Here is a 24,657-nt window from a genome sequence, read left to right as displayed (position 1 = left end):
TGCAGTGTCAGCTGCGTCAAGAGCGCATTTAATGCAAGCGTTACTAATGAGCTTCCCTTCTCTAATAAGTGTCTCCGCTCCTTCTTTATACTGATCTGGGAGGTGCTGCAGCAGTGTCTCTAGGGTCGTGCCCGGTCGTATCTAGCGAGAAGTGCCTGAGTGTTGGCAATTCTCCAGATGTTAGCTGCCTGTGCAGCAACCCTCTTTCCCGATGTTTCCAAGACCTTAGACTCCTTGTCGGGGGGAGGAGCATCACCCGTTGTTTGTGAGTTGGCTCTCTTCCGAGCATTGGAAACCACCAATGAGTCTAAAGGCAACTGTCCTTTTATGTAGGCAGGGTCCACTGGAGCTGACCTATATTTTGTTTTCAATTCTAGGGTTAAGGACTCTCGCCCTAGTGGTCTCCTTAAAAACGTCATTAGCCTGTTTTAGGACCCCTTCAGCATGGGCAGAGTTTTCACAGATCTTTCTGAAGTAGAGAAGGTATCCATTAGAAAGTCGTCCTCAATAGGATCAGTGTGGAGCTGTACGTCATGATTGTTGGCGGCTCTTTCAATTAAGGCATTGAAAGCAGCAGTGTCCTCTGTAGGAGATGTTTTTGCCACATATGCCTGTGTGTCCGGAGCAGTATGTGTGTCCCCTGCATCCGTATTGTCCACCCAAGGTTGGTTTTGGTCCTCAGGGTCAGTGTCCACAGGATAAGTGCCCTCAGCATCACCATCATCTCCAGCATCCGTATCAGAGTGTGTGGGCGAGAATGGCTGAGTTTCTGGGGTGCCAAATTAAATATGTTCCACCAGAACTGGTGATGTGGTTCTTTTCTTTTTTAATGGAATCTTGTATGGCTCCATTGGTGTCTGTTACGATTTTCCGTTTGTATATGGAAAGTCTACCAGTGGTGGCGTCGATAAACTGCTGTGTAACCTCATCGTCGTGAGGCACTGCAACAGGTCTCTGTCCCATCTGTATTCCTGCTGGTGCATCGACAGGATTCTTCGGGCCGCGAGCTTCTTGCGGGTCGAGACCCTTCTTTGCGTCGAACATTTTCGGTCGCACCGCTGGTGGGAGGCCGAACTTCATATGCGTCGACGCGATGTGAACCGCGCTGACCGTTTTCGGCTGCGGGGCTGTCTTCGCACCAGTTGTGAAAGCCTTGTCGTGGATGCGTAATAACGACTCCGACACCTTCTGCTTGACAAAGGGCGATGGCATCGTGGATTGGACACGGTCCTTCGACGCCTTCTTCGTTGTGGCATCAAGCCCTGTACCAGATGACGTTTTCTGGACCGGAATAGTGGGATGGGTTGGCTCTCGATGGCCACCCTCCATATATGGGGGAACGCTGTTCGGCGCCGATACTTTGGGGTCGGCGACCTTGGCTTTGAGTTTTGGCGCCGCCCTTGGCTCGACGTCCCCATGACCTCTCTTGGCGTCGACAGCCGTCTTTTGTGTCTTCGGCTCCGAGGGCTTCGAGGCCTTGTCGCCGTGGAGAGACTCTTTTACTTTCGGTTTCGGTGCCGTTGCCTTCAGTTTCGATTCTCGTTGATCGAGAGATGGCGCTTTGGATACCGATGGCTCTTTAGGATAGTTCGGCGCCGGGCGTTTATGCGGGGCGGAAGAACGAGAGGAATGATCTTGGGTAAGGCCTTGTGGCGATCCCGCGACCTGACCTTCGGCCCTGTGGCGACCTGAGGGCCTAGCTCATGTTCTGAGCCATCCTCCTCGGCCCCAAGGGCCTCTTCGTCGTTTCCTACCTGTACGACGACGTCATCCTCCTCTTCATCTGTTATATGTTCGTCTTCGGCATCATAGTCGGATTCACGTTCCGACGCCGGATCCGACATCTCTCCCTGAACTTCAAGGTCCACGACCTCCTCATCTTCGGTCCCGAAGATGTTGTCCGGGTGCGGCGCCGCTTTCTGCGCCTCGAGCCGAGCTGCTCGACGAATGCGAAGGGTCTTCCTCGATCGAAACCTGGAGCACGCCATGCAGGTGGCTTCGTCGTGGTTTGGAGAGAGGCACTTGTTGCACACCGGGTGCACGTCGAAGCGAGCATACTTAGCGTTGCAAAGAGGGCAACGCTTGAAGGGGCTATTCGATGTTTTTGATTCCATCGTCGATCTTGATCGGGCCTCGGACGTCGAAGGGCAAATGGCTAACTTCGATGAAACTACTCTGCGCCGAACGAAAACAATACCGACGAATAAAGGCCTAAATACTCTAAGAGCTAAGATTAGGACATCCGAACCCAATGGCGGAAAAAAACAATCCAAGGATGGAGGGGATGCCCATGCGCACTGTAGTCCAGGGGAGGAGCCACCTATCTCGTGATACTTCGAAGACTCTTCCAGGACAACAATGTGCAATCATCCGGACCCAACACTAGGCGGCGATATATGCACAGATATGAATTCAGCAGCCCACATGCCTCGAACCTGAAGACCTGTTTTTTCGACGGACACACCGCAACATCAGCGCCCAGATAGTCCTAGGGTTGACAGTGTTTTGTTATACACATGCTGACTGATTGCAAGTCAAGCCATCAGAAATAATAGATCACATTTTGTGAACCTCTACACACTCCATATCTTTTCTAGCCGCTAAGGGAAGTTCTGAGGCTAGAACAGATATGGAGTTCTCAAAAGTCCACAGTTGATTTATATTAGCATTTAAAGTAAAATGCAACACCAGTGTTCCTAAAACTTCGAAATTCTCATGATTAGGTCTTGAGGCGCCAGAGTTAGGGGAACTTCTAACTGGTTTTTGTTGCCTGGGCTGTAGTTCTTTTGCAGGCTAGTGGGCTAGGAGTCTTTTGTCCCGAGAATGTCCGCAGGACACATCGTTGTCATTTTGTGGCCTGCAGTCTTCAGTTACAGACTGCATTCTTCTATATATAAAAAAGAAAGCAATAGGACATTTTTTATGAGTCACTGGTAGTGTGTAATTGGCTGTGTGGGTTCTATGGTTGGATAGAGGGCTAGAGGCGACAGTGGAATATGAGGGCACATTGGCTGAGCGCAGGGCCTGGAAGGTTTTTTCCTGCACCTAACACGAAGCACACAGATAGAAATTGTGTAAAGAGGGCTGTGTGCTGGTATCTACATTATGGTTTAAACCCACTTTACAAAAGATCACAGAACCTACCGAAAGAACATGCCTTGCTTTTAACTACCATTTCACACTGCCAGGACAATGTACAGTAGCTTATATTCAAAGTAAATTTAGATGAACAACCTATTGGAGGGCTATATCCTGCAGGCAACCCTTCTGTGAATGAGCAAAGGCCATGAACAATGGTGTATGTTAATTCTGAGGTGCTCAGAATATATCACAAAAGACAACACATACTCGACAATCTTTGTTGCACATAAGAAATGTGCTGCCACAGAATAGAATACAAAAAGTGATGGAAGGATTGCTTGTATTATACTCCGCAATCGATAATTGAGCAGGCTGCACGCAGACCAACATTTGTTTTGCCTACCATGCCACCTCAAATTAGACCCAGCCATATGCAAATTAGCCTTGGTCCTGATCCAATAGTAGCAAGTCTCCAGCCTGGACTGCCAAGACAGGTCCTCTGTGAACCAAAACAAGCAACTCAACATCAGCTTCAGAATATTTGGGCATCTTCAGTCAGGTGTAGCTTGGTTCCAGTAGCACAGCAAGGACAGGACCATATCTAACTTTGTAACTGGTTTTTTTGTGTACGCACACACACGTAGTATCCAATGAAAACCTAACAAAACACTACAATTTGCAGGTCATGGATAGCTATGCATACCATAAATCGCACCCCTGTCATGCCCGCCTCATGACCTCATACAGGACATCATCAGTACATTACTAATGGGATGTTTTGAGCTCACCAATTACCTCAATTAAAATCACTGGTAGAAGATAAGGAATATGCTACTTACCAGTATGCATCTGTTCTTGGCATGTAGAGCTACAGATATACACACTTGTGCATAGATCGCCATCTGGTGTTGGGCCCAGATGTTTGCAGTTTGTTTTTCCTCTTGGAAAGTCTTTGGAAGTCACGAGTTCGGTGACTCCTCCCTTGGATCGTATTGCGCATGGGCTTCGGCTCCATCCTCAGATTTTTTTTTGCCAGCAGGGAAAGATGGAGCGTAGTAATAACAGTGAAGATGCCCATGTGTGTGTTATCTAAATAAGATAAGCTAGAACAGATACAGGTAGCCGGGGAGGCGGGTGGGCGTGTGTAGATCTGCAGCTCTACATGCCAAGAACAGATGCATACTAGAAAGTAGCATATTCCGTTCGGGGCATATGAGCTGCAGATTACACACTTGTGCATAGATTATATAGCAGTACCCACCGTTAGCGGCGACCACCCGTATCTGTTGCAGTGGTTTGAAATAATGTTTTGAGTACAGCCTGGCCCACACTAGCTTGCTGCTTAGTTTGCACATCTACACAATAGTGTTTGGTGAAAGTGTGCGGTGTTGACGATGTAGCTGCTTTGCAGATATCATCTAATGGGATGTTCCCTAGAAAAGCCACTGAAGCCCCTATTTTACGTGTAGAATGGGCTTTAGGGGCAACGGATAGCGTTCGTTTTGCTTTATTGTAGCAAATTTTAATACACTTGACAATCCACCTAGCTATCCCCGGCTTGGAGATGGGGTTGCCCTTGTGTGGTGGAGAGAAAGAGACAAACGTTTGGTCTTACGGAAAGGTTGTGTTCTCTCGATGTAGTAGAGTAAGGCTCGTTTGACATCTAGTGTGTGAAGAGCTCTTTCTGCAACAGTTTGTGGTTGCGAGAAGAATACTGGTAGTTCTACCGATTGGTTTAGGTGGAAAGGAGAAATTACTTTGGGAAGGAATTTTGGGTTGGTACGGAGAACCACCTTATTATGGTGCATTTGTAGAAAAGGTTCTTGAATAGTAAATGCTTGTATCTCACTGACCCTTCTGAGGGAAGTGATGGCTACAAGAAAAGCAGTTTTCCATGTTAAGAATTGAAGTTCACATTTGTGTAGGGGCTCAAAAGGAGGTCCCATTAGTCTGGTGAGAACGATATTTAGGTTCCACACAGGTGAGGGTGGCACTCTGGGGGGTAATTATTCTTTTAAGGCCTTCCATGAAGGCTTTAATGGCAGCTACTCTAAAGAGTGAGAGATGTTGCCTGTTTTGTAGGTAAGCTGCTATGGGTGCTAGGTGTAGTCAAATGGACGTATAGGCTAGATTGCACCTTTGTAGGTGGAGTAAGTAGCCTATGATGTGTTGAATGGACACATCTAGTGGATTGATGGTGTTATTACAATAGATAACAAAACGTTTCCACTTGGCGGCGTAGCACGCTCTAGTGGTAGGGCGCCTAGCTACTTTGATGACGTTCATACAGTCAGGGGGAAGATTCAGATATCCGAATTCTAGGATCTCAGGAGCCAGATCGCAAGGTTGAGCTGAGCTGGGTCTGGGTGTCTGATCTCTCCATGGTTCTGGGTTAAGAGGTGTGGAGAGAGGTGTAATTTTTGATGCAGTACTACCGATAGTTCCAGCAATGTTGTGTACCACGGTTGTCTGGCCCAAGTTGGCGCTACTAATATTAGTGTGAGGGAGCGCTGTTGTAGTTTGCGCACTACTAGTGGAATGAGTGGGAGAGGCGGAAAAGCGTACGCAAATCTGCCTGACCAGTTCATCCATATCGCATTGCCTTTGGACAATGGGTGTGGGTATCTGGCGGCGAAGCTTGGGCATTTTTTGTTTTCGTGGGTGGCGAAGAGGTCTATCTGTGGATGCCCCCACATTTGAAAGTATGGGTGAAGAACTTGCGGGTGAAGTTCCCACTCGTGGAGTTGTTGTGTTTGTCTGCTGAGTAGATCTGCCATAGTGTTTTGTACTCCTGGGACATGTTGGGCTAGGAGAAAGATTTTTCGCGGTATGGCCCATCTCCATATGCTCTGTGCTAATTGAGAGAGCTGTGGAGAGTGTGTGCCGCCTTGTTTGTTAATATAATACATGGCTGTCATGTTGTCTGTGCGGATTAGGACTGCTTTGCCCAAAATTTGTGTCTGAAAGGATTTTAGGGCTAGGAAGATCGCTAGTAACTCCAGATGGTTGATATGGAGTAGCTTCTGTTGAGGTGACCATTTGCCTTGCATGGTGAGATGTAATAGATGAGCTCCCCAGCCGGAGAGCGATGCGTCTGTTCGTACTATCTGTGGAACCGGGTCCAGGAACGGTCGACCTTTGGAAAGGTTTGTGGTAGTCCACCACTGCAGAGAGCGATGGGTACGACCGTCTACCAACACAAGATTTGTTAATTGACCCTGGGCTTGGTTCCATTGGTGCGCTAAGCACTCTTGGAGAGGACGCATCTGGAGTCTTGCGTGAGGTACTATGAAGATGCAAGAGGCCATCATCCCTATTAGTTGCATGAACACCCGAGCAGGAAGGGAGTGTTGTGCTATGAATTTTGCGCGTAGAGCCTGTATGCTTGAAATCCTGGCAGGATTGGGGTAGGCGAGCGCTTTTGAGGTGTCTATAGTGGCACCTAGATATTGTTTTATGTGGGATGGTTGGAGATGGGGCTTTGTGGTTTACCGTGAAGCCCAGCTGATGAAGTAGCTGGATGGTGGTGTGTGTGTGTGTTGTACACACTGATTGTATGAACTGGCTTTTATCAACCAGTCGTCTAGGTAAGGGAAGACATGAATGTGTTGTCTTCGCAGATGTGCTGCCACCACTACTAGGCACTTGGTGAATACTCATGGTGCGGTTGTGACTCCGAACGGGAACACTTTGAATTGGTAGTGTTGGCTGTCCACTACAAATCTGAGGTACTTCCTGTGGGCCTTGTGCACTGGAATGTGGAAGTAAGCGTCTTTTAGGTCCAAAGTGGTGAGGAAGTTGTTTTGGGAAAGTAGCGGAAGTACCTGCTGAAGCGTCACCATATGAAAGTGGTCTGAGTGTATGTATGTATTTAGGGGCCGAAGGTCTAGGATGGGAGTAGACCCCCATATTTTGTTGGTTGGTTGGAAAGTATTTTATTGCCTCCTTGTCTAGGAGGGAGGTTACCTCCTGTTTGAGTAGCCGCAGATCTTCTGGTGACATCGGACGTTGTCTGGGTGGAATGTTTGGGGAAGGGGGGGGGGGTGGGGTAGATGTTCGTTCTAGGCAGTAGCCTGACCGAATTATTTGTGTTAACCATTTGTCTGAGGTGATGGTAGTCCAGACCGGAAAGAAATGTTGGAGTCTGCCCCCGACCGGAGTGGGATGGTCTGGGGGAAGTGGGGAGGCGCGGTGGCAGAGCGGGAGGTATTTGTTTTGCCTCTGCCTTTGTTATTGTTGCCCCTGTAGCCGCCTCTTTGGTAACCCCTTGTAAAGGTGGATTGAGTAGGGGATTTGTATGCAGTGGAAGCGGAGTCTGAGAAGTAGCCTCTGGATGTGCTCCGAAAGAAAGAGCGGCGAAAGGAGCGTCTGGGATGGTGAGATTGTAAGGCTCCCATGGATTTTGCAGTGTCCGTGTCCTTTTTCATTTTCTCTAGGGAGTCATCCACTTTGGGGCCAAACAGATGTTCCTGGTCAAAGGGATGGTTGAGGATGGAGGCTTGTACCTCCGGTTTAAAACCGGATATCCTTAGCCAGGCATGGCGACGGAGGAGGACACTAGTTTTGATAGCCCTAGAGACTGTGTCTGCTGCGTCCAAGGCACAACGTATGGCGGTATTAGTAATTGTTTTGCCCTCCTGAATTAGCTCATTGGCCCTAGCTTTGTATTTATCAGGGAGATGGTGCATTATGGCTTCTAGCTCGTCATAATGGGCCCCGTCATACCTCGCTAGTAGTGCTTGTGTATTGGTGATACGCCATATATTGGCCGCTAGAGATGCAGTACGTTTGCCTGATGCGTCCAAGAGTATAGACTCTTTGTCAGGTGGTGGTGCATCACCCGACGCCTGAGAGTTGGCCTTTTTCCGTGCTGTGGATACCACCAAAGAATCTAGTGGAGCTGGCCCTCTGATGTAGGAGGGGTCTGTTGGGGCGGCTTTATATTTTTTCTCAATACGCGGGTTAATGACCCTGGCCCTGACTGGGTCCTTAAAGACCTCCGTCGCATGTTTTATAACACCTTTTAGCATAGGCAATATGGATGTGGTCCTATGTGTGGTGTCAAATGTGTCTAGGAGGAAATCCTCCTCCACTGGGTCGGTATGTAAATCTACCCCGTGGTAGTGTGCCGCCCTTTGCAATAAATGATTGAACCCCAAGGAGTCTTCTGGTGGAGAAGGTCTGGAAGGGTAAAGATCGTCTTGTGGGACGTTAGGGACATCAGGGATATTATAATCGTCCCATGGGTCTGGGGATCCTGTGGGAGTGGGGTCCCCTGTAGGTATATCTTGGGGTACATCCCCTATATCGTCGTATAGATCCCCTTGATCATCAACCGGGAATGGAGTGGGGGAATGATGAGGTGGGGGTGGTGAAGGTGGAGGAGGGGAACGTGGAGGAGGTGGTGAAGGTAGTCTGAAAGAAGAGGTAGCAGAGTCCTTCCTTTTTGGAGGTGGAGGCGGAGGCGGAGCAGGTTTGTCTAATTGTCTCTTTTTGATAGAGAGCATTAAATGTCCAGTTTTTGGATCCTTAGTTAATGTTTTTTGTAAGAGATCCAGTGTAAATCGTTCTGGAGAGGTTTGGTTGGTCCGTCGCCGCCGAAGGCATCGGGCCGTTGATTTTTTAGGCTTGTCGGTGCTTGTTCGTTGTTTGGAACCATGCGTGGGAAGCTCCGGTTGTTTCGTCGGCACAGAGATGGATTTCGGCTTCGAAATGTCGGTGCCGGTGGTCTTGCGGGCTTTTGTCGGTACCAAGGATAGGGTCGGTGCAGAGGAGCTGGGTCTCGACCCCGAGTGTTTCGGTGTGGGGCTCAGTGTCGAGATGGAGGCCGGTTTCTTTTTCGGTGTTGATCGGCTCCGACGGTGGACTGGCTCGAGCCCGAGCTGCCTGAAGGCTTAATTGGCTTCTTTACCGGCCCCGAAGGTGCGGTGTGGGAAGCAGTGTCTTTGGTCTTGCTTAGGCCCGAAGGCGTGACTGAAGCCTTTTTCGATGCCGGCGAGGGTGGGGGCGGGGTAGAGTAGTACTCACGACCCTCTGTGCCGGAGTGATGTCCTCCACATCTGAATTGTCGGCTTCAGAGGCACTGGCGAGTCCCTCGTCGGTGTGGTGTTCTTCTGGAGCGTCGACGCCTTCCCCGAAGATGTCGTCCGGGATCGCCGTCGAAGTGTGTGCCATGGATCTTCTGGCTCTTCGGTCACGAATTGTTTTCTTGGACCGGAAGAATTTACACGCCGGACAGTCTCAAGCCTCGTGTTCAGGGGAGAGGCAGAGGTTGCACACCTCGTGGAGATCGGTGTGGGGGAATTTTGACCCACATCGAGGACACTTTTTAAATGGAGTCCTTTCCATTAGCCAGGACCGGAGCTTGGGTAGGCCCGAAGGCCGCCGTCGACGACGACGACGACTGGAACCGAAGGTCTTGCCCATGAGAGGCGCATCGAGTGGGGAGATCGCGATCGAAAACAATACCGCGAATTGGGGTGAGGATTGCGCGTCGATCGTCTAACTGGAAGCTATTCGGAACCGGAGCGCGAAGATTACATCCGAGCCCGATGGCGGAAAAAAACAATCTGAGGATGGAGCCGAAGCCCATGCGCAATACGATCCAAGGGAGGAGTCACCGAACTCCTGACTTCCAAAGACTTTCCAAGAGGAAAAACAAACTGCAAACATCCGGGCCCAACACCAGATGGCGATCTATGCACAAGTGTGTAATCTGCAGCTCAAATGCCTCGAACATATGTACATGGGAAGTTAACGTTGAAATTCACAAATTATGGTTTGCAATGCACACAACACAACTTGAGCAGCCTGCCATACCGTTGTTTACGCAAAAGACACACAATTGATGCATACCGTTGTTTACGGCAGATGGTGCAAGTTGTGGTATGGTGGTGTTTGTATTACTAACCATAACTGGCTAATTTCAGTAGTTTTCTACGTCTGAGCCAGAACCATAACTCACTTCTTAACTGTTTTTTTTAACCAGTGAATTTCATGCCCTATTTAAAAAAAAATTATTGTGTTCAATTTCCAAGCTGTGCAGCAGGGTTTGGCAGCAGGTCATGGTTATGCCCCCAATCCATCTCAGGTAGGTGTCCACCACCCTGCACCCAGCCTGCAGTGGACGGTCATACACCCAACCCACCACGACTATCCAACACCTGCTATGCATGGCCTTTGACTGTTGATAGACATTGGCTGCAGGGTAGCCAATCCCCACTATGTACAGCCAAGGGCCTTGCACAGAAGGAGTTGGCTGCAAGGCCTGACGTGATCATGCTCTGCCCCCAACCTGCCGCAGCCAGCCAACAGCAGCTATACATGGCCTTTGGTTGAGTGCTGAAAGTGTGGATGCACATGGCAACCAAACCCCACTGCACAGTAAAAAAGAGAGCAGGAGAGATTGGCCACAGAGCCTGGCTGGGGCCAGATCTGCCATGTGTGGTCAATCACCTGTCTGTGCCCAACCTGCAGATGCATGGGGGGGGGGGGGGGGGGGGAGATTGGTGGATACATGGCTTGGCCTGTGGCCAGCCCCTCCATCCGTCCCGCCACAAACGTCCATTCCTCGATGTGTTCAGTTTTTGTTGGATGCGCTGCTGTGTTTAATTTTATTCTCCCGGCATACCCCCAGCCTCCATACATTATGGCTGTGGACATTTTTCCACAGACACAAAAATCTTGTTTTCTCTATCAATTTTCACAATGGCTCAAAAATATTTTCTAAGCCCTTCCCCAGTCAATCACATTTGTTAAAAAGTTCACATGTAAATGACAGTCACGTGTTTTAAACGCCAAAGATGCACACAATTGCATACCCTTTCAATTTCTCATAGCAACATTTTTAAAAGGTTATATCTCTAAAACCTCTGAAAAGATTTACATCAAACCAATGAAAGAATGCTTTCTGAGTAAAGTTCTGCTTTATGGGCAAGTTTGGCTTAAATCTGTTAGGCGGTTTTTGCTATATGCATATGCATGAGAACAATTTCCTGTGGGACCTGCAATAAGATGAATAAGACCACACTAAACCCTAAACCAAATGTGTTTTTATTATTTGTAAAGTGTGTATATAAATGGAAATATAAAGGCTGAGCAAAGCTAGACATGTAAACAAAATCGGTGTCATTAAGAAGCGTCAAGGGTTTACTACCTTCATTTGTTAAAAATTCAAGCATTACTATTTTCTAAGAAATAGACAATATAGCTTATACTGAATTCGCTTACCTGGCTACTTTAACCATTTTCGGGTTGTACTGCTTCAGCATTGAAAGTAAGGTTTTCATTGTCTTGCCAGTGTCAATAATATCCTGACAATGAAAGGATTGTCTTATTACAAAAAATAGTCATTCAGTGAGACAAAATGCTTGTCATGAAAGGTCAAAAGTCACTCATTGTAATCATTAAACTTCTGTCATTGTCAACTAATGCAAAAGAGTCTACCCCCCATTAGATTGCCGGTAACAGCTTAAACGGAGTCAGTGGGAAGCATACTTGTAACTCTTTCTGTTAATCTGGTATCTCTCTACCCCTTTTGCAAACAGGCCCTTTGCTTAAGCATATCTGCAGATAGCTGGGCTGTAATAGTAAATTGGGCACATAGTAGCACTGGAGGTAAGACACGCATCTCTATTGCATTCCCACCCTTTTGACTTCAGGTACACGGTCAATCCGATTGTAAAATTCATGATTGAGAAATTTACTCCACAGGGAGCTTGGGTTTGGGTGACCATTCTCTGTAGTCCCAAATCCAGAACATCTTTGTCCTTCTTGTCCAACCTATTATGATTTGTACTTTCCTACCACCGTAGTACCCAAAATCCCAAAACCGACTAGCTATAGTATCTCATTTGTTCTCCTACATAATCACAATGCTACAAATGATTAGACAACCCAGAACACAACACTCCAGACTCTCTAAGGAATGGCGGTAGCAAGAAGTACCCTTTCGCTCACTCACTCATACTTTTCCACAATAAGAATTGTCAGAGTCACGGTTATAGTTCCAAATGTTTATTCTAACTATCGTGCTCTATAATGCAGTATATGAGCCACTACCAGCAGCAGAATGCATAAACTTAAAACAGTTAGCATGGTTACAATTCCATAGAATATAAAGGGGATGTAATTATATACAGACAGTGGAAAAAGGACTATAAGGCCTAACCACCCTCCCCTTGGTAAGTTGAAGATTATTATATAAAGGAAGATCTCTGGGCTTTGTCAGCAGACCTTAGTGCCTAGATGGAGTTTTACATCATAGGATCAGCATTGCTCTTCTCCATGGAAAGGTCCCTCTCCAAGTGTGTGTTTGAACAACATGCATCCCCGTAATATCAAAGCACAAGTTTTCAGCAGTGCAGCTGTGTTAGCATGTTTTGTCTAGTTGCTAAGGACTGACCAGAACAGAATAACAAGGGGCATTGTTTACCGTCCTTGCACATCATGTTCAGACTAAACTCCAGGAACAGGGAGAGAACGCAGACAGTTCTCATGTGAAAGGCACAAACAAAGTCTTGCAAAATAAAGTCCTGTAGTAACGTGTGCAAAAGCAGCATCATGGCAGCAGAGCTCATGCTAAGTTAGCAATGTCGACAAGGACCCTAAAGGCCATATAACAGACTATGAATAACATCTCACGCCTTGATGTCTGCATTCATTTTTCCAGACGTCAAGATTTAAGATATTATTCCTCTTCCATCACATAGAAGCACTTTTTTTCATTCTCATTTCTGCCACTGGGACACTGCATTCTCCACAAATTTTACTTTTCACTTTATTGCCTGCTAAGCATCCCTATCCCTGGGTCTGAAGATCAAGGGTACACATGCTTTAAGAACTGGTGTGCTCAATCACTGAGCACAAACGCTGTGCCGTCCAAAGATTGGTTCAGAAACACTTACAAAATCGTTCAGAGTTCATAACTTGTGCATTTACAAGGACAATGCTGTACTAGTTGTAGCTGTCCCAGAGACAGGGACCCACGATTATCTACACCATTCCACTACAACAGCTCCTCTGACTTGTACCATAAGCAGACAACCAGGCTATGGTATCAAAAGTATGTTTTATGGGGTACGTTTTATCGATGCACAGAGCACACCTTACAGGTCCACGGTCTGTTCAATGTTTTGGTTAACATATCACTGGCCAGGTGAGTCGAACAATGGAGATTTTTCTCAAAGTTCACAAAGCTTTGTTCAAGGGTGTCTCCCTCCTAGCATTTAGCTACTCTTCACCAAGCTGCACTATTTCCTGCTGGTATAAATTAGAGCAATTTTCAGTGTTTGGGGAGGTTGGGTAATGTATTCTTGTCCTATGATCATCCTGAAATATTTCAGTCTTACAACCATCAAAACGAGGCCTATACTGCGATCCAGTCATTGAGTAACTATGCAGATGTGCTGGTACAGGGTTCAAGGAAAGTCTAACCACTAAATACAGGGAAGATGCACCAACAAGTTGGGGAATGGGTACAATTGTCCCGAAGGACTCATTGACAAATCAGCATCAGTCTTCCTATCAATTTTCTTTAGTTAAAGGGTTTTGGTTAAGAAAAGTCAGATTCGATACTCACTTTGGGGAAAGGACATGCTAAACTGGCATGGCCAGAAAAGAATATACAATAACTTGCAAATGAACAATGACGTGCCTAAAATGCTCTTCATAATGATACCTAGCATGTATTTTGGTTACTGGCTTGACTAATGGAAAAATAAATAAAAACAAAAAAAAAACAGTTTTCTCAACAGGACAACAACAATGATTTTATTTCTTTAACCCCTTCGCTGCGGCGCGAATTCCGCCGCAGCGCTGGGGGGGTTTGGGGTGAGCGCGGCGCCGCCATGCTCATGACGGAACCACGCCGTCATGAGTCACGGACGAGCTGTGCTCATGACGGCGTGGTTCCGTCATGACTCCACCCACTTGCGCTGATCGCCCGCACAGGCGGGGAAACAGTGCCGCGTGGGTGGAGCCGCCGCCGCCAACGGCCGCAGCATGACGGAACCACTCCGTCATGAGCACACGGCGCCCGTGGCTGATGACGGAGTGGTTCCGTCAGGAGCATGCAAGGGGTTAAAGTAGGACTTCACACAAAATACTATAAATGGCTGGAGAATCCCTCTTCTGGGACTCCCACATACAATATTTTATGTTTAACTCCTCGAAGCACAGCACACAACCTTTATTAAACCTTTGTTAAACCAACCTTCTAAAAGAGCTATTGGCTCACACCTTGTTATCAAGTGCAACACTTTGAGTTGCCCCTCACAAAAGATGCAGCTTGTATAAAAAGAGTGAAACTATGTTCATTGTGAGAAATACACCACTGACCTATTTCCCAACCAGAAATCCCACATAATTTGGGTAGATAAGATACAGTGGTCTTCTGCAAACCAGACACTGTGTAGGAGCAAAATCTCAGGGCTACTTTCAACTTGGTCCCTAGATATTAGGTATGGAAGTTACTGAGAAACATGGGGGCCCCTACAAGTGTAGTTTGAATCCGGCTAAACAAAGAACATATTCCCAGGAATTTGGTGGTGGTGGTGGTGGTGGGGGGGGGGGGGGGGGGGGGGGGGGGAATGGCAGGGGTTGGGAGAGCGGGAGCTAAAGGCGAGATGATTGAACGAATCTCAGTAAAAAGAGAAATACGCCAAGGCTGTGTGCTAGACCAATATTATTCTTCCTCTATATTAATTATATCACCTTCTTGCTGGATTGTAATAATGATTCCCCAAAACTAAATGGTACTAAAATGCCACTACTCTTATTTGCGGATGACTCCCGATTAATAGTAAAAATCTTACTTAATACATTTGTGGAATTTTCCAAAACTAATGGCCTTGAGTTATACACCAAGAAAACTAAATATATGGTGCTCAAAGCTAGTAGAGGCATCCAAAGGAGATTAACGGTGGGATTAGATGTTCTTTGAATACTTGGGTATTAAGATGGCTGATAACTTAACATGAGATTTACAGGCAAAGAAGAGCAGTCAAAGAATCCAGTATGGAGCTATAGCAATTTTGCACGCGTATAAAGCTACTCACTCAAAATCGGTAACTCCGACACTAGTGGTATACAGGGCACTAGCACAAAACAATGCTTTATATTTGACTGAATTATGAGCTTGCACAATTTAAAGAATCTGGTTCTAGGTGAAAATTAATTTGGTAAATATGCCCGATAGTACATCTTGGTTACCCTTTTTCTTCAATAGGGACTTAAAAAAACAGAATTATGAATTTAATTACTTTGAAACCAGGGAAATCTACTAAACCCAGAACTTTTGGGAAACTAGATACCCATTCCTTGCATGGATCAGACAATGTTTTCTTATCCACAGTACCCTGCAATTCTCAAAATTTGCTTAAAATTGTACATTTTCCACACATTTCTGTGATGGAAACTTCCAGAATCTTTGCAGCTCCACCCAGTGTTCCCAAACTTGTCCCGATAAGAATTTTACCACACTTGTTTGGCTAGGCTTAGTGCCCGCAGCAGGAACTATTCAAACCAGGTACAATGCAATTCATCTAGGTTATCCCCATGTTGCGTTTTGGAGCCTTTTGTGTCACAGGCGCTAAATTAAGTCACAGATGTGTGGTAAAGTTTAAGAGGAAAATTCTGGGAACACTGGGTAGGAGGAATTTTGTGGATCCCTGTAGGGATCTGGTATACCAGATTCCTACCTAGGTTATGGTATACCAAAGAAGCGGGACTTTACAGAAACAGTCTTTGAGAACTAATAACTTGGGATCGAGCATGAAGACTGCCTGGCTAAAACGTGCACGTACTTTGCTTTACACACTGGATCTAAATGAACTTTGGGACAATCCTAGCATCATTACCAGATCTACTGTGGCCTACTTAAAATCAATTTACTGGATCAATGCCATAGCAAGTTGGCAACTAACTTACAAAAGCGGTGGACTGATTTTTACATTTCTGGTTATTAAGTCTGTTCCAAATGTAACACATTTTTAGATAATACACTTGCAAAAAAAGCCTACAAATTTGTTTCAGTCTGGGGACATTAACTTTGAATAGTTTCACTAGTAAATGGGAACAAGAGTATTGTGAATTCTGCTACATGCCGAGCTTGTGGTGCAGTACCAGAAACTGTGGGTCATTTAATGTTTTTTGTCCCGCTTATCACATCTGGCATAAACTAATATGCCCATTAGGCAAGGACTTGGGCATTAGCCAGTATTTAACTCCCTAAGGATCCTCAAATCTAATTTTACCAATTGGATAGTTTTTGCGGTTAGCAAGTATCTGAATAATGTATGGCATAGAAGGATGTCAATTGCAGATTTTGCACCAGTTTAATCTTTATGATGGGTGAATTATTTCACTTAGATATTTTAAATTGCTATATATAACATTTATTGTTGTATATATTATATTGTAGGTTTTATGGAGATTCTATCTGAAATAAACAAGATAATGATGAATGGTGCATGGATAATAGTGGAAGGAGAGTTAGGTCAAGTGCTACTGCTAACTACAGATAGCATGCATTGAGCTACACCTTATAAACATAAATAGATTACGAGTGATCAGTTGAAACTAGGCTTAGTGGTACAGATGCTTAGGACAACAAAAGACTAAGTAGAAGAACCAGATTTGTCCAGGCCAGGTGAGTAATGGGTGACAAATGGCAATGGAACCAAGGTGACAACCAAACAATCGCAGATCTAATACCACCATTCTCTAGTTAAGCTTAGTGCAATGCAAGACTAAGTGGGCATTTGGATGAAGCTGAATTGCTCTGAATAGTAAGAAATACATGATTGGATTGGTTGAACTGTTTCTATGTGGGGTAAATCAGAATACAGTGAAGCATGAATAACTTGTATGGTAATGTCCAAGTGTTATTTGATCATGGGATTCCACCAATGTGCATGACAATGAAATTTGTGGTCATGTGGAGGGAGCCATGCCTCCCGCATGAGTATTTGGAAGATGAATCTGTTCTCCCCAAAGCAGCAAATGTCTGTCACATTAGCATTATGCAAGTAATTTAATCCTAACTAAAGTCCTCTTAAGCATAATAAATCATAGTCTACCACTTTTTACAGTGCTCAGACAATTTCCTTTCTGCTGGAGGTAGATTTATTTATGAAGCACAGCAAATGAATGTGTTAACTTTATTTGTAATGATTCGTTCCAACATGATAGTTATGAAATACATCAACAAACCTACTAGCCCATGCACACAGATAGAGCATCATTTCTAAATAGCAATACATAATATATACAGTCCCAACCTCCCACCTCTCCCCGAACATTCCAGTGATGACATATCTAGACTTCACAGGTTGAATGAAATTTTTATATCTTTATAGATAACTATTCTCCCTCTTTTGTTTCGGATTGGGCCGTTCATGATCCAATACAGGGTTATCCACTTGCTGGTTCATCATTTACACCCCCTCCTTCAGGGCCTCTTCTGCCCTTTCATCCGCCCGAACCACTTTTAACCGCAGTTCTTCCGCCAGTGTCCATTCCAATATATTGAGGCCCCTGTTTGACAACCAGTGTACTGCTATACAAAGTTTTGCAAAGAACAGGTCTAATGTTGCAAATTTGTGTTGTATTCTCACCTGCTTGGGTGTGGGTAGAATACCCAATAGGAAGTGACATACTAATTTCTGGACGATGGTCCTAAGATCATATATGTCACAGTCAATGAGCAAATGCATCAAATTATCAATTGTTTTATTTGTATATAAAACATTGTGATCGCATAGTGGGTGGGTGTGTATGAGAAATGTGCTCAGTGATCTCATCCAAGTGCTATACACATGACAATATGTGATCAAGAGTGTGTATCAAGTAAGAAGACAGCCCATTTTATTCTTATGTATAATCAAATTGGGTCCATATAATTAGTCAATGATGTTTCGAATCTTTAGACAGATAGAAGGATCATCAGGACTTCAGGAATACACGAGGCCGAGAAAAATGGAGGACTCCGACAGCACAGAAAATATAGCATGAGTAGAGAAGGCCATACCCTCCAATATTTTCTGATGCTTTAGGAAAACAAAGGCAATTACTTTCTGACACCTCACTTTAGATTTCCCTGGACCTTATCCAAACTAAACTAGCAATTGACTACTCTGGGAGTCTATACAATCATTGCTCAGGTAATTGAGACTTTCGAGATTTTCTCTATTACCATTGATTATGTCTTACACCCACAGCCCCCATTTTCTCCCCTCCATTTTGGTTGAAGTTTTGTGTATTTTGAATCTATAGGTGTAGCTCAATTGAGCCCATTGGTGCCTTAATCCATGTTAGATTACGGCCTAGCGAGTATACCCTCACTGTATACATTGGAATCCCATACAATAGCCTTCCCTGCTCTATCATAACAAAAATATCCCAAAGTGTCTGTTGCTATTCTATTCATGCTAGAAGGTTGTAATTTTTACATTCCTGCTATATGTCATCTAAACATACCGTGTACCAGCTTCAGATTTTTTTGTTCCATGTTCTCTGGTAACTGTTTAGTTTGCCAGTCATTGACCAAGATAAGTCATTTATACCAACTCCATGTGCACTCAGACTAACACATGATAAAAAGGCTGAACTTCTCTACATGTTATGTTTTAGAATTTGTATTTCATACATTCAGATATGGTGAATAAGGTGTAATTGAATGATTAAGAATATTAAAGCCATTTTATTCAGACTGCCAGCTTTTAGCTACGCGACATATTTCTTGCCAAGCTCTCTCACGCTGTCACCAGCGGCAGATCATTTACAGGTCTGGAAATTGTTTTATAATGGTTGAGAGCAAGTTCCCAACTATCCATCAATATGCTTGCCGCAGTTTTGAAGGTGTGAATTCCCTTTCAAGTTTACCTGCCCATTTCCTGTACATTACAGTCCCCTTCAACAGCAAACCATGAAAGATCTTTAATGGTTGGACCCACTGTTTCAGTTCATAGCGTTTCATAAGCCGAGAAATTCCAAGCCCAATGGGAACGGAACAATTTTTTTCTAATCCTAAATCTGTTTTATTTAAAACGAATGTTGGTCCTAAGCATTGATTATAAGGTTATGGCTCACTATTGCATGTCTTAAACGGAGAGTTTGAATAAAATAAAACTCAGACTGTACAACAGACAATCTAGTGACGTATCTATATCTAGCTTCTACCAGATTAATATATCAAAATTAATAAACCTCAAAAAAATAAATTAATTAAAAAGTTACTTACCTTCGGTATTAATCTTTCTAATGGGTACTCTAGCTACTTGAAGATTCTTCACTTTTCAAATATCCCAGGCAGCAGATTGGACCCAGAAACGTCGGATGTACTTCTCCTGCGCCTGTAGGGGGGCACTGGCTCCATCTTGGCGCAGGAAATGTTGGCAAGATGACATCACTGAGCCATATAGCTCCCACCCTGGAGCCCTGACACCAGCTGCCGTTTGTTTTTTGTGTGTTCTCGGAGGCAGACACGAGGGAAGTGCAGTACAGTAGATTTAATTTTTTTATCTTTAAATAATAAGGCCTACGGGGGCGTGGCCGGCAGCCGACTAAGATGGCCGCTGCCTTGTAGAGCTCTGAACCTCCAGGGGAAAAAAACGTATATCCGACACACTAATCCGTAACCCTATCCAGCAAGAATAGGTTGTGGGAGCGCCGGAATTTCTCCCGCGCCCATCGCGCTGCGCGCCTCACCTGCAGCGACCGCCTGGGCGCGTATCTGCAAGGACATCCGAGTCGCGGCCTAGAGACGTGCTGCGACCGGGGACTGGCGTAGGTGCTACGCCCGATAAGGACATCCGGCAGGCCAAGCACGACGGTGCTGAGTGCGCCCTGGCTGCTCTCCAGCTGCGACGACCTGCCTTCTGTGGCCCCCGGGCTTCCGATAACAGCTCAGATCGAGTGCCGGGACCCTGAGGAGATATACACGGGGGGGTCCCGTCGGCCCTATACACTAATATCAGCATTCACGCCAAGGTGAAGACCTCGGATCGGGTGCTGCTGCACTGATAATTTGGACTTCCTGTAGAACCGGCATGATCAGCACCTCGGCGCTTTGCTGACCTCACTGCCAAAACACACCGCAGAACGCCCCCTCACGCAATGGGCTGCCACCGCAACTGACCACCGTGTGGCGGCGCGTCCCTTCTGCCTGCTGGGACCCAACAAGGGCCAGCTCTACACCAGATCACAACAGGGCCCCTGATAAACAACCTGGCCCGTTATAACAGACCGTGTACCAGCACTGGAGATGTGCGCCTACAGGGACCCCTACAACTGACCACCCTATCCTAGCCTACAGCAGCCCGGGAACAGACCCGTTCCAAGACTCCGAGGTGTGGAGGCCACAGCTCACCCCGGTGGGTGCAGCTCAGTACGCTCCAATTTCAACCCCACGCTAAAATCCCATAATGAAGCCTACGGTGTAACTCACTGGAGGGCAGGAAACCAGACAGGCCACGTGCGCCATGAGGCGGCTTAGGCAGGCGGCGGTGAGTACTGCCTTCGGGATGCCAACGACTACGGGTTGCTGCCGAAGAGAGGGGCAGGATGAGGGGCCGGGGCCAATGAGTGACCCAAAAAAACTGGAGAAGTATGCTTTCTCCAAAACGGACGAAGATTCCTCACGACCACACAGATACTGAAGTGGCATCAACTAGACTACACCGGGAAAGAGGTCACGTTACAGAACATTATGACCACCCTCAATAATGTCCACACTTCTCTGGAGTCTCGCATAGACACTGTGACCTCTGAACTCTCACTTATCCGTGCTGACTTCAGGAACCTCAGCTCCCGGGTGATGGAGGTGGAATCAACAACGGCCACCTTAAGTACAGATACAGCCTCCCTGAAGACACAAGTAAAACAGCTGGAAATAGAAAACAGAACAATGGCAGCAAAGCATGATACTACAAAGGTCGCTCCTGCAGTAATAATGTGCTCATTGTGAGAGTGCCGGAGGGAACAAGGGGCCTTGCCATGAACCTCTTTGTGGAGGACTTGATCAAAAACCACCTGCAGCCCAGGGGACTCTCCAATTATTTTTCGGTCGAGCGGGCCCATCGGGTCCCCCGGGGCAGACCCCGGCCGGGGGCGCCCCCGTGGCCTATTCTGGCACGCATTTTTAATTTCCGTGACCGAGACCTCATGCTACAGACGGCGAGGGTGGCCCCCCCCGAACCGCTACCTACAAACGTGATATCTTTCTTCCCCGACTACACCGTGGATGTGGCCAAACAGCGACGGACTTTCATGGCGGTGAAGCAGGAACTTAGGACCCGCGAACTCAAATACTCTATGCTGTTTCCCGCAAAACTGAGAGTGGAGGCGGATGGGAAGGCATGGTTCTTCACCACACCGAAGGAAGCACAGGACTGGCTGGAGGGGTGGCGCCAGGTCCCACACCGTGGGAAGCCTGGGCAAAACGCCGCTTGTGACGCAACAAAATCACATTCCCTGGACCAGAGGACTAGCTCGCCGGAATCAGGAACTCGGTCCAATAAGGACTAAATGGGACACACTGGAAACTCTCTGAATAAGACAGTAGCGCACAGAAACCGGTTCTGTAAGCCAGATGATGACGACAAATGAAGACGCACGACGCCGCAGCCTTGACATATGCACGGAGGGGGCCTCCAGCCCCCTCCGCTGACTCAAGGAGACATGAACCTAACAAGGGTCGATCGATTAGCAGTTCTATAGAAGACTCTCTGTGGACACGGGGCTCCCGACATCTCACCACATTCATCTAAGTAATGCTGGGCGGGTATCCCTGCCCTCGAGACGCCCTCCAAGGGGACAACACGAGAGCTCTTTAATATGAGAGCTCTTTACCCCACAAAGTTGGGGTGGCGGGAAGTTTTGAAACAGTCTTGCAGGGAGGAGGGGGCGGGGGGTATTTTGGGGGGGGATGTTTTGATTTATTGTACTTGTTTGTTTGGATATGTTACTTGGCACACTATAGGTCCATCCACATTTTTCGTGTGTTACTACAAAATAATCTAGATAGTATAGAGCAGGCTTCACACATTCCCCATGCCTATGCCACATGATTCCATAATGCCTGTAGCACCCCACTCACAACACCTACCCATTATCTCCTGGAATGTTAACAGTCTTCAAGATAAGCTTAAGCCAGGGCTCGTTCTGCAATACTTAAAAGCGTAAGGCACCAGCAGTGACTACTACAAGAGACCCATTTGACAGGGACAGTCTGTAAAACCCTCGATAGATGGGGTTTTGAGCTCGCAGTACACTCGGAGTTTACGTCTGGTTCGCGGGGAGTGGGAATTCTCCTTAAGAAACAATACCCAATAGTCGTCAAACACAACTAAACAGACTACCAGGGCTGTTTTGCTGCGCGGTCGTGTCAGTGGGAGGTGCGCTTGGTTAACATAGTATCTGTTTACATCCTGCACGCGCTCCACTCCTCAGCATTTCAGGCGCTCAGCGAATTCCTTCTCTGGCTCCCCCAGGGCTATTTAATTATGGGAGGCGATTTCAACGCCACACTAGATGACGCGCTGGATCTCACACCCACCCGACAGCAACACCGGACACTCTGTCCTTACAGACTTCCTAGATGCCTTAGGCATGGTAGACATTTGGCGCTCGCGCTTAACGCAACAATATACATATCACTCGGGGGCACCCAATAGCCTCTCCAGAATAGACTACCTACTGGCGTCAGCAGACAAATTTGGAAACCTTTTAACGGTAATACATTTACCAAGAGGCATTTCTGACCACTCCCTGGTCTGCACTCTATACACCTGGCATTCCACAGCGCAGAGTCGCATATTCCCCATATACCCCGGATATCTCAGGGCCTCTGAGACTGGGAAGGGATTGACTGACACCACCAAATACTATTTTAGCGAAAAATAGTCTCTTCTCACTGGTCCTCTGGGAGGAGTACAAGACGGTGCTGCTTGGGCAGGCAGTCTCACTCATAACCCATCATAAAAGAGAGAAATAGGTAGAACTGTGGAGACACTTGGACAAGAGGTGGATGTCCTAGAGAGAGCTCACAGTCAGGATCCCTCTGACACAATCACTCATTTACTGCAACTTAAGAAGCAGGAGTATAAAGTGTATTTGTGGGAGGCAGCGAAAACGAGACTCTCCACTACCCAACACACTATATACGAAAGCGGAGACAAAGCCGGCAAGTTATTGGCCTGGCTTGATAAAAGGGAAAAGGCAGATGGATGGATCGCATAACTCAAAACTCCCCACAGGTGACACCACTCGGAATCCCCAAAGTATAGTGGATCTGCTTGCACACCACTACGAATGGATTTATACTTCCACACTCACAATTACACAAACAGAAGCAGAGGAGTTCCTCCGCAATATTAAACTGCCTAGGCTAGCGGAGGCAGAGTCAATTGTTAGAAGCAGAGCTTTCCGCGGAAGAAATAGCGTCGGCAATCGGTAAATGACAGTCAGGAAAAGCACTAGGCCCGAACAGTATTCCCATAGAGTGGTACAAACGTAACGAGACAACACTCACACCGTATCTAGTAGCCATGTATGAGGCCAGCTTGGACGGGAGGAGGGGGGCGAACTACCAAGAGACCAAAGAACGGCAACAATAGTGGTCATTCACAAACCTGGCAAATCCGCGCAGGAGTGCTCCTTCAACAGGCCCATATCCCTGATCAACGCTGAGGCCAAGATATTGGCCAAGATCCTAGCAAACAGACTCACGCCGCACCTAGTAACACTGATACATCCAGATCAATCCAGGTTTATGCCGGGGAGAAATACCGCCTTAAATCTTAGGTGCCTCCATAATGTGTTGGGCCGTAGACATACCATCCAGGAGGAAGCCGTTGTGCTGTCCTTGGACGCGTGCATGGCCTTCGACACAGTTGAATGGCCCTTTCTCTTCGATGTTCTACAAAAATTGGGATTCGGACAGAAATTTTGCTCTTGGTCTAGCCTGCTATACACTGCTCCCCTGACCCACGTAGTGGCCAATGGGCATAGATCGGATGAGTTTTCCACGAGACAGGGCTGCCCGCTGTCGCCACTTCTCTTCGCCCTGGTGCTTGAGCCTCTGGCGGCCTGGGTCCGACAAGACCCGGTCATTCGAGGGCTTAAATGAACTGAGGGATGTGAGGATCGGATATCCCTCTATGCAGACTATATCCTGCTATTTATGGCCTCTCCCAGACGCTCCCTGGCCTGTCTCTTAGATATTTGTAGCTCCTTTGGGCGGTATTCAGGTTATACGATCAACTGGACGAAGTTGATGCTCTACGTCTTGAGGACCCCCCCACACTCCTTCCTGCTGGCTGCACTGTAACAATATAGTGGAGAATGCCTTCAAATATTTGGGATTTACATCACCCACAACCCGGAGGTATTTATCACAATAAATCTTCAAGCCCCCTTGAAGCGATTGCAGAGGGATACCAAGCACTGGCAGTCGCTGCCCCTACCACTTCTAGGAAAAGCGGCGCTCTTCAAAATGATGGCGCTCCCCAGGTTTCTTTACGCCCTCCAAAACACACCCTTCTTAGTCTCCCAGTCCTACTTCCGCGCCATTGAGAC

General features: G+C 46.7%; 1 protein-coding gene across 2 annotated transcripts in view; it reads right to left on the bottom strand.

The window, feature by feature from the left end:
* The window catches only part of HPRT1 (hypoxanthine phosphoribosyltransferase 1), a 796,282-nt gene that overhangs the window by 282,931 nt on the left and 488,694 nt on the right, over positions 1-24,657 (bottom strand). For both annotated transcript variants that reach the window (XM_085607912.1, XM_085607911.1), the window contains exon 6: positions 11,311-11,393. In XM_085607912.1, coding sequence (XP_085464038.1) covers positions 11,311-11,393 — 83 coding nt within the window. The remainder of the gene's footprint in view (positions 1-11,310; positions 11,394-24,657) is intronic.

This window comes from Triturus cristatus, chromosome 5_2, assembly GCF_964204655.1.
Source record: "Triturus cristatus chromosome 5_2, aTriCri1.1, whole genome shotgun sequence".
NCBI lineage: Eukaryota > Metazoa > Chordata > Amphibia > Caudata > Salamandridae > Triturus > Triturus cristatus.
This window is presented reverse-complemented; position numbering and strand designations above follow the sequence as displayed.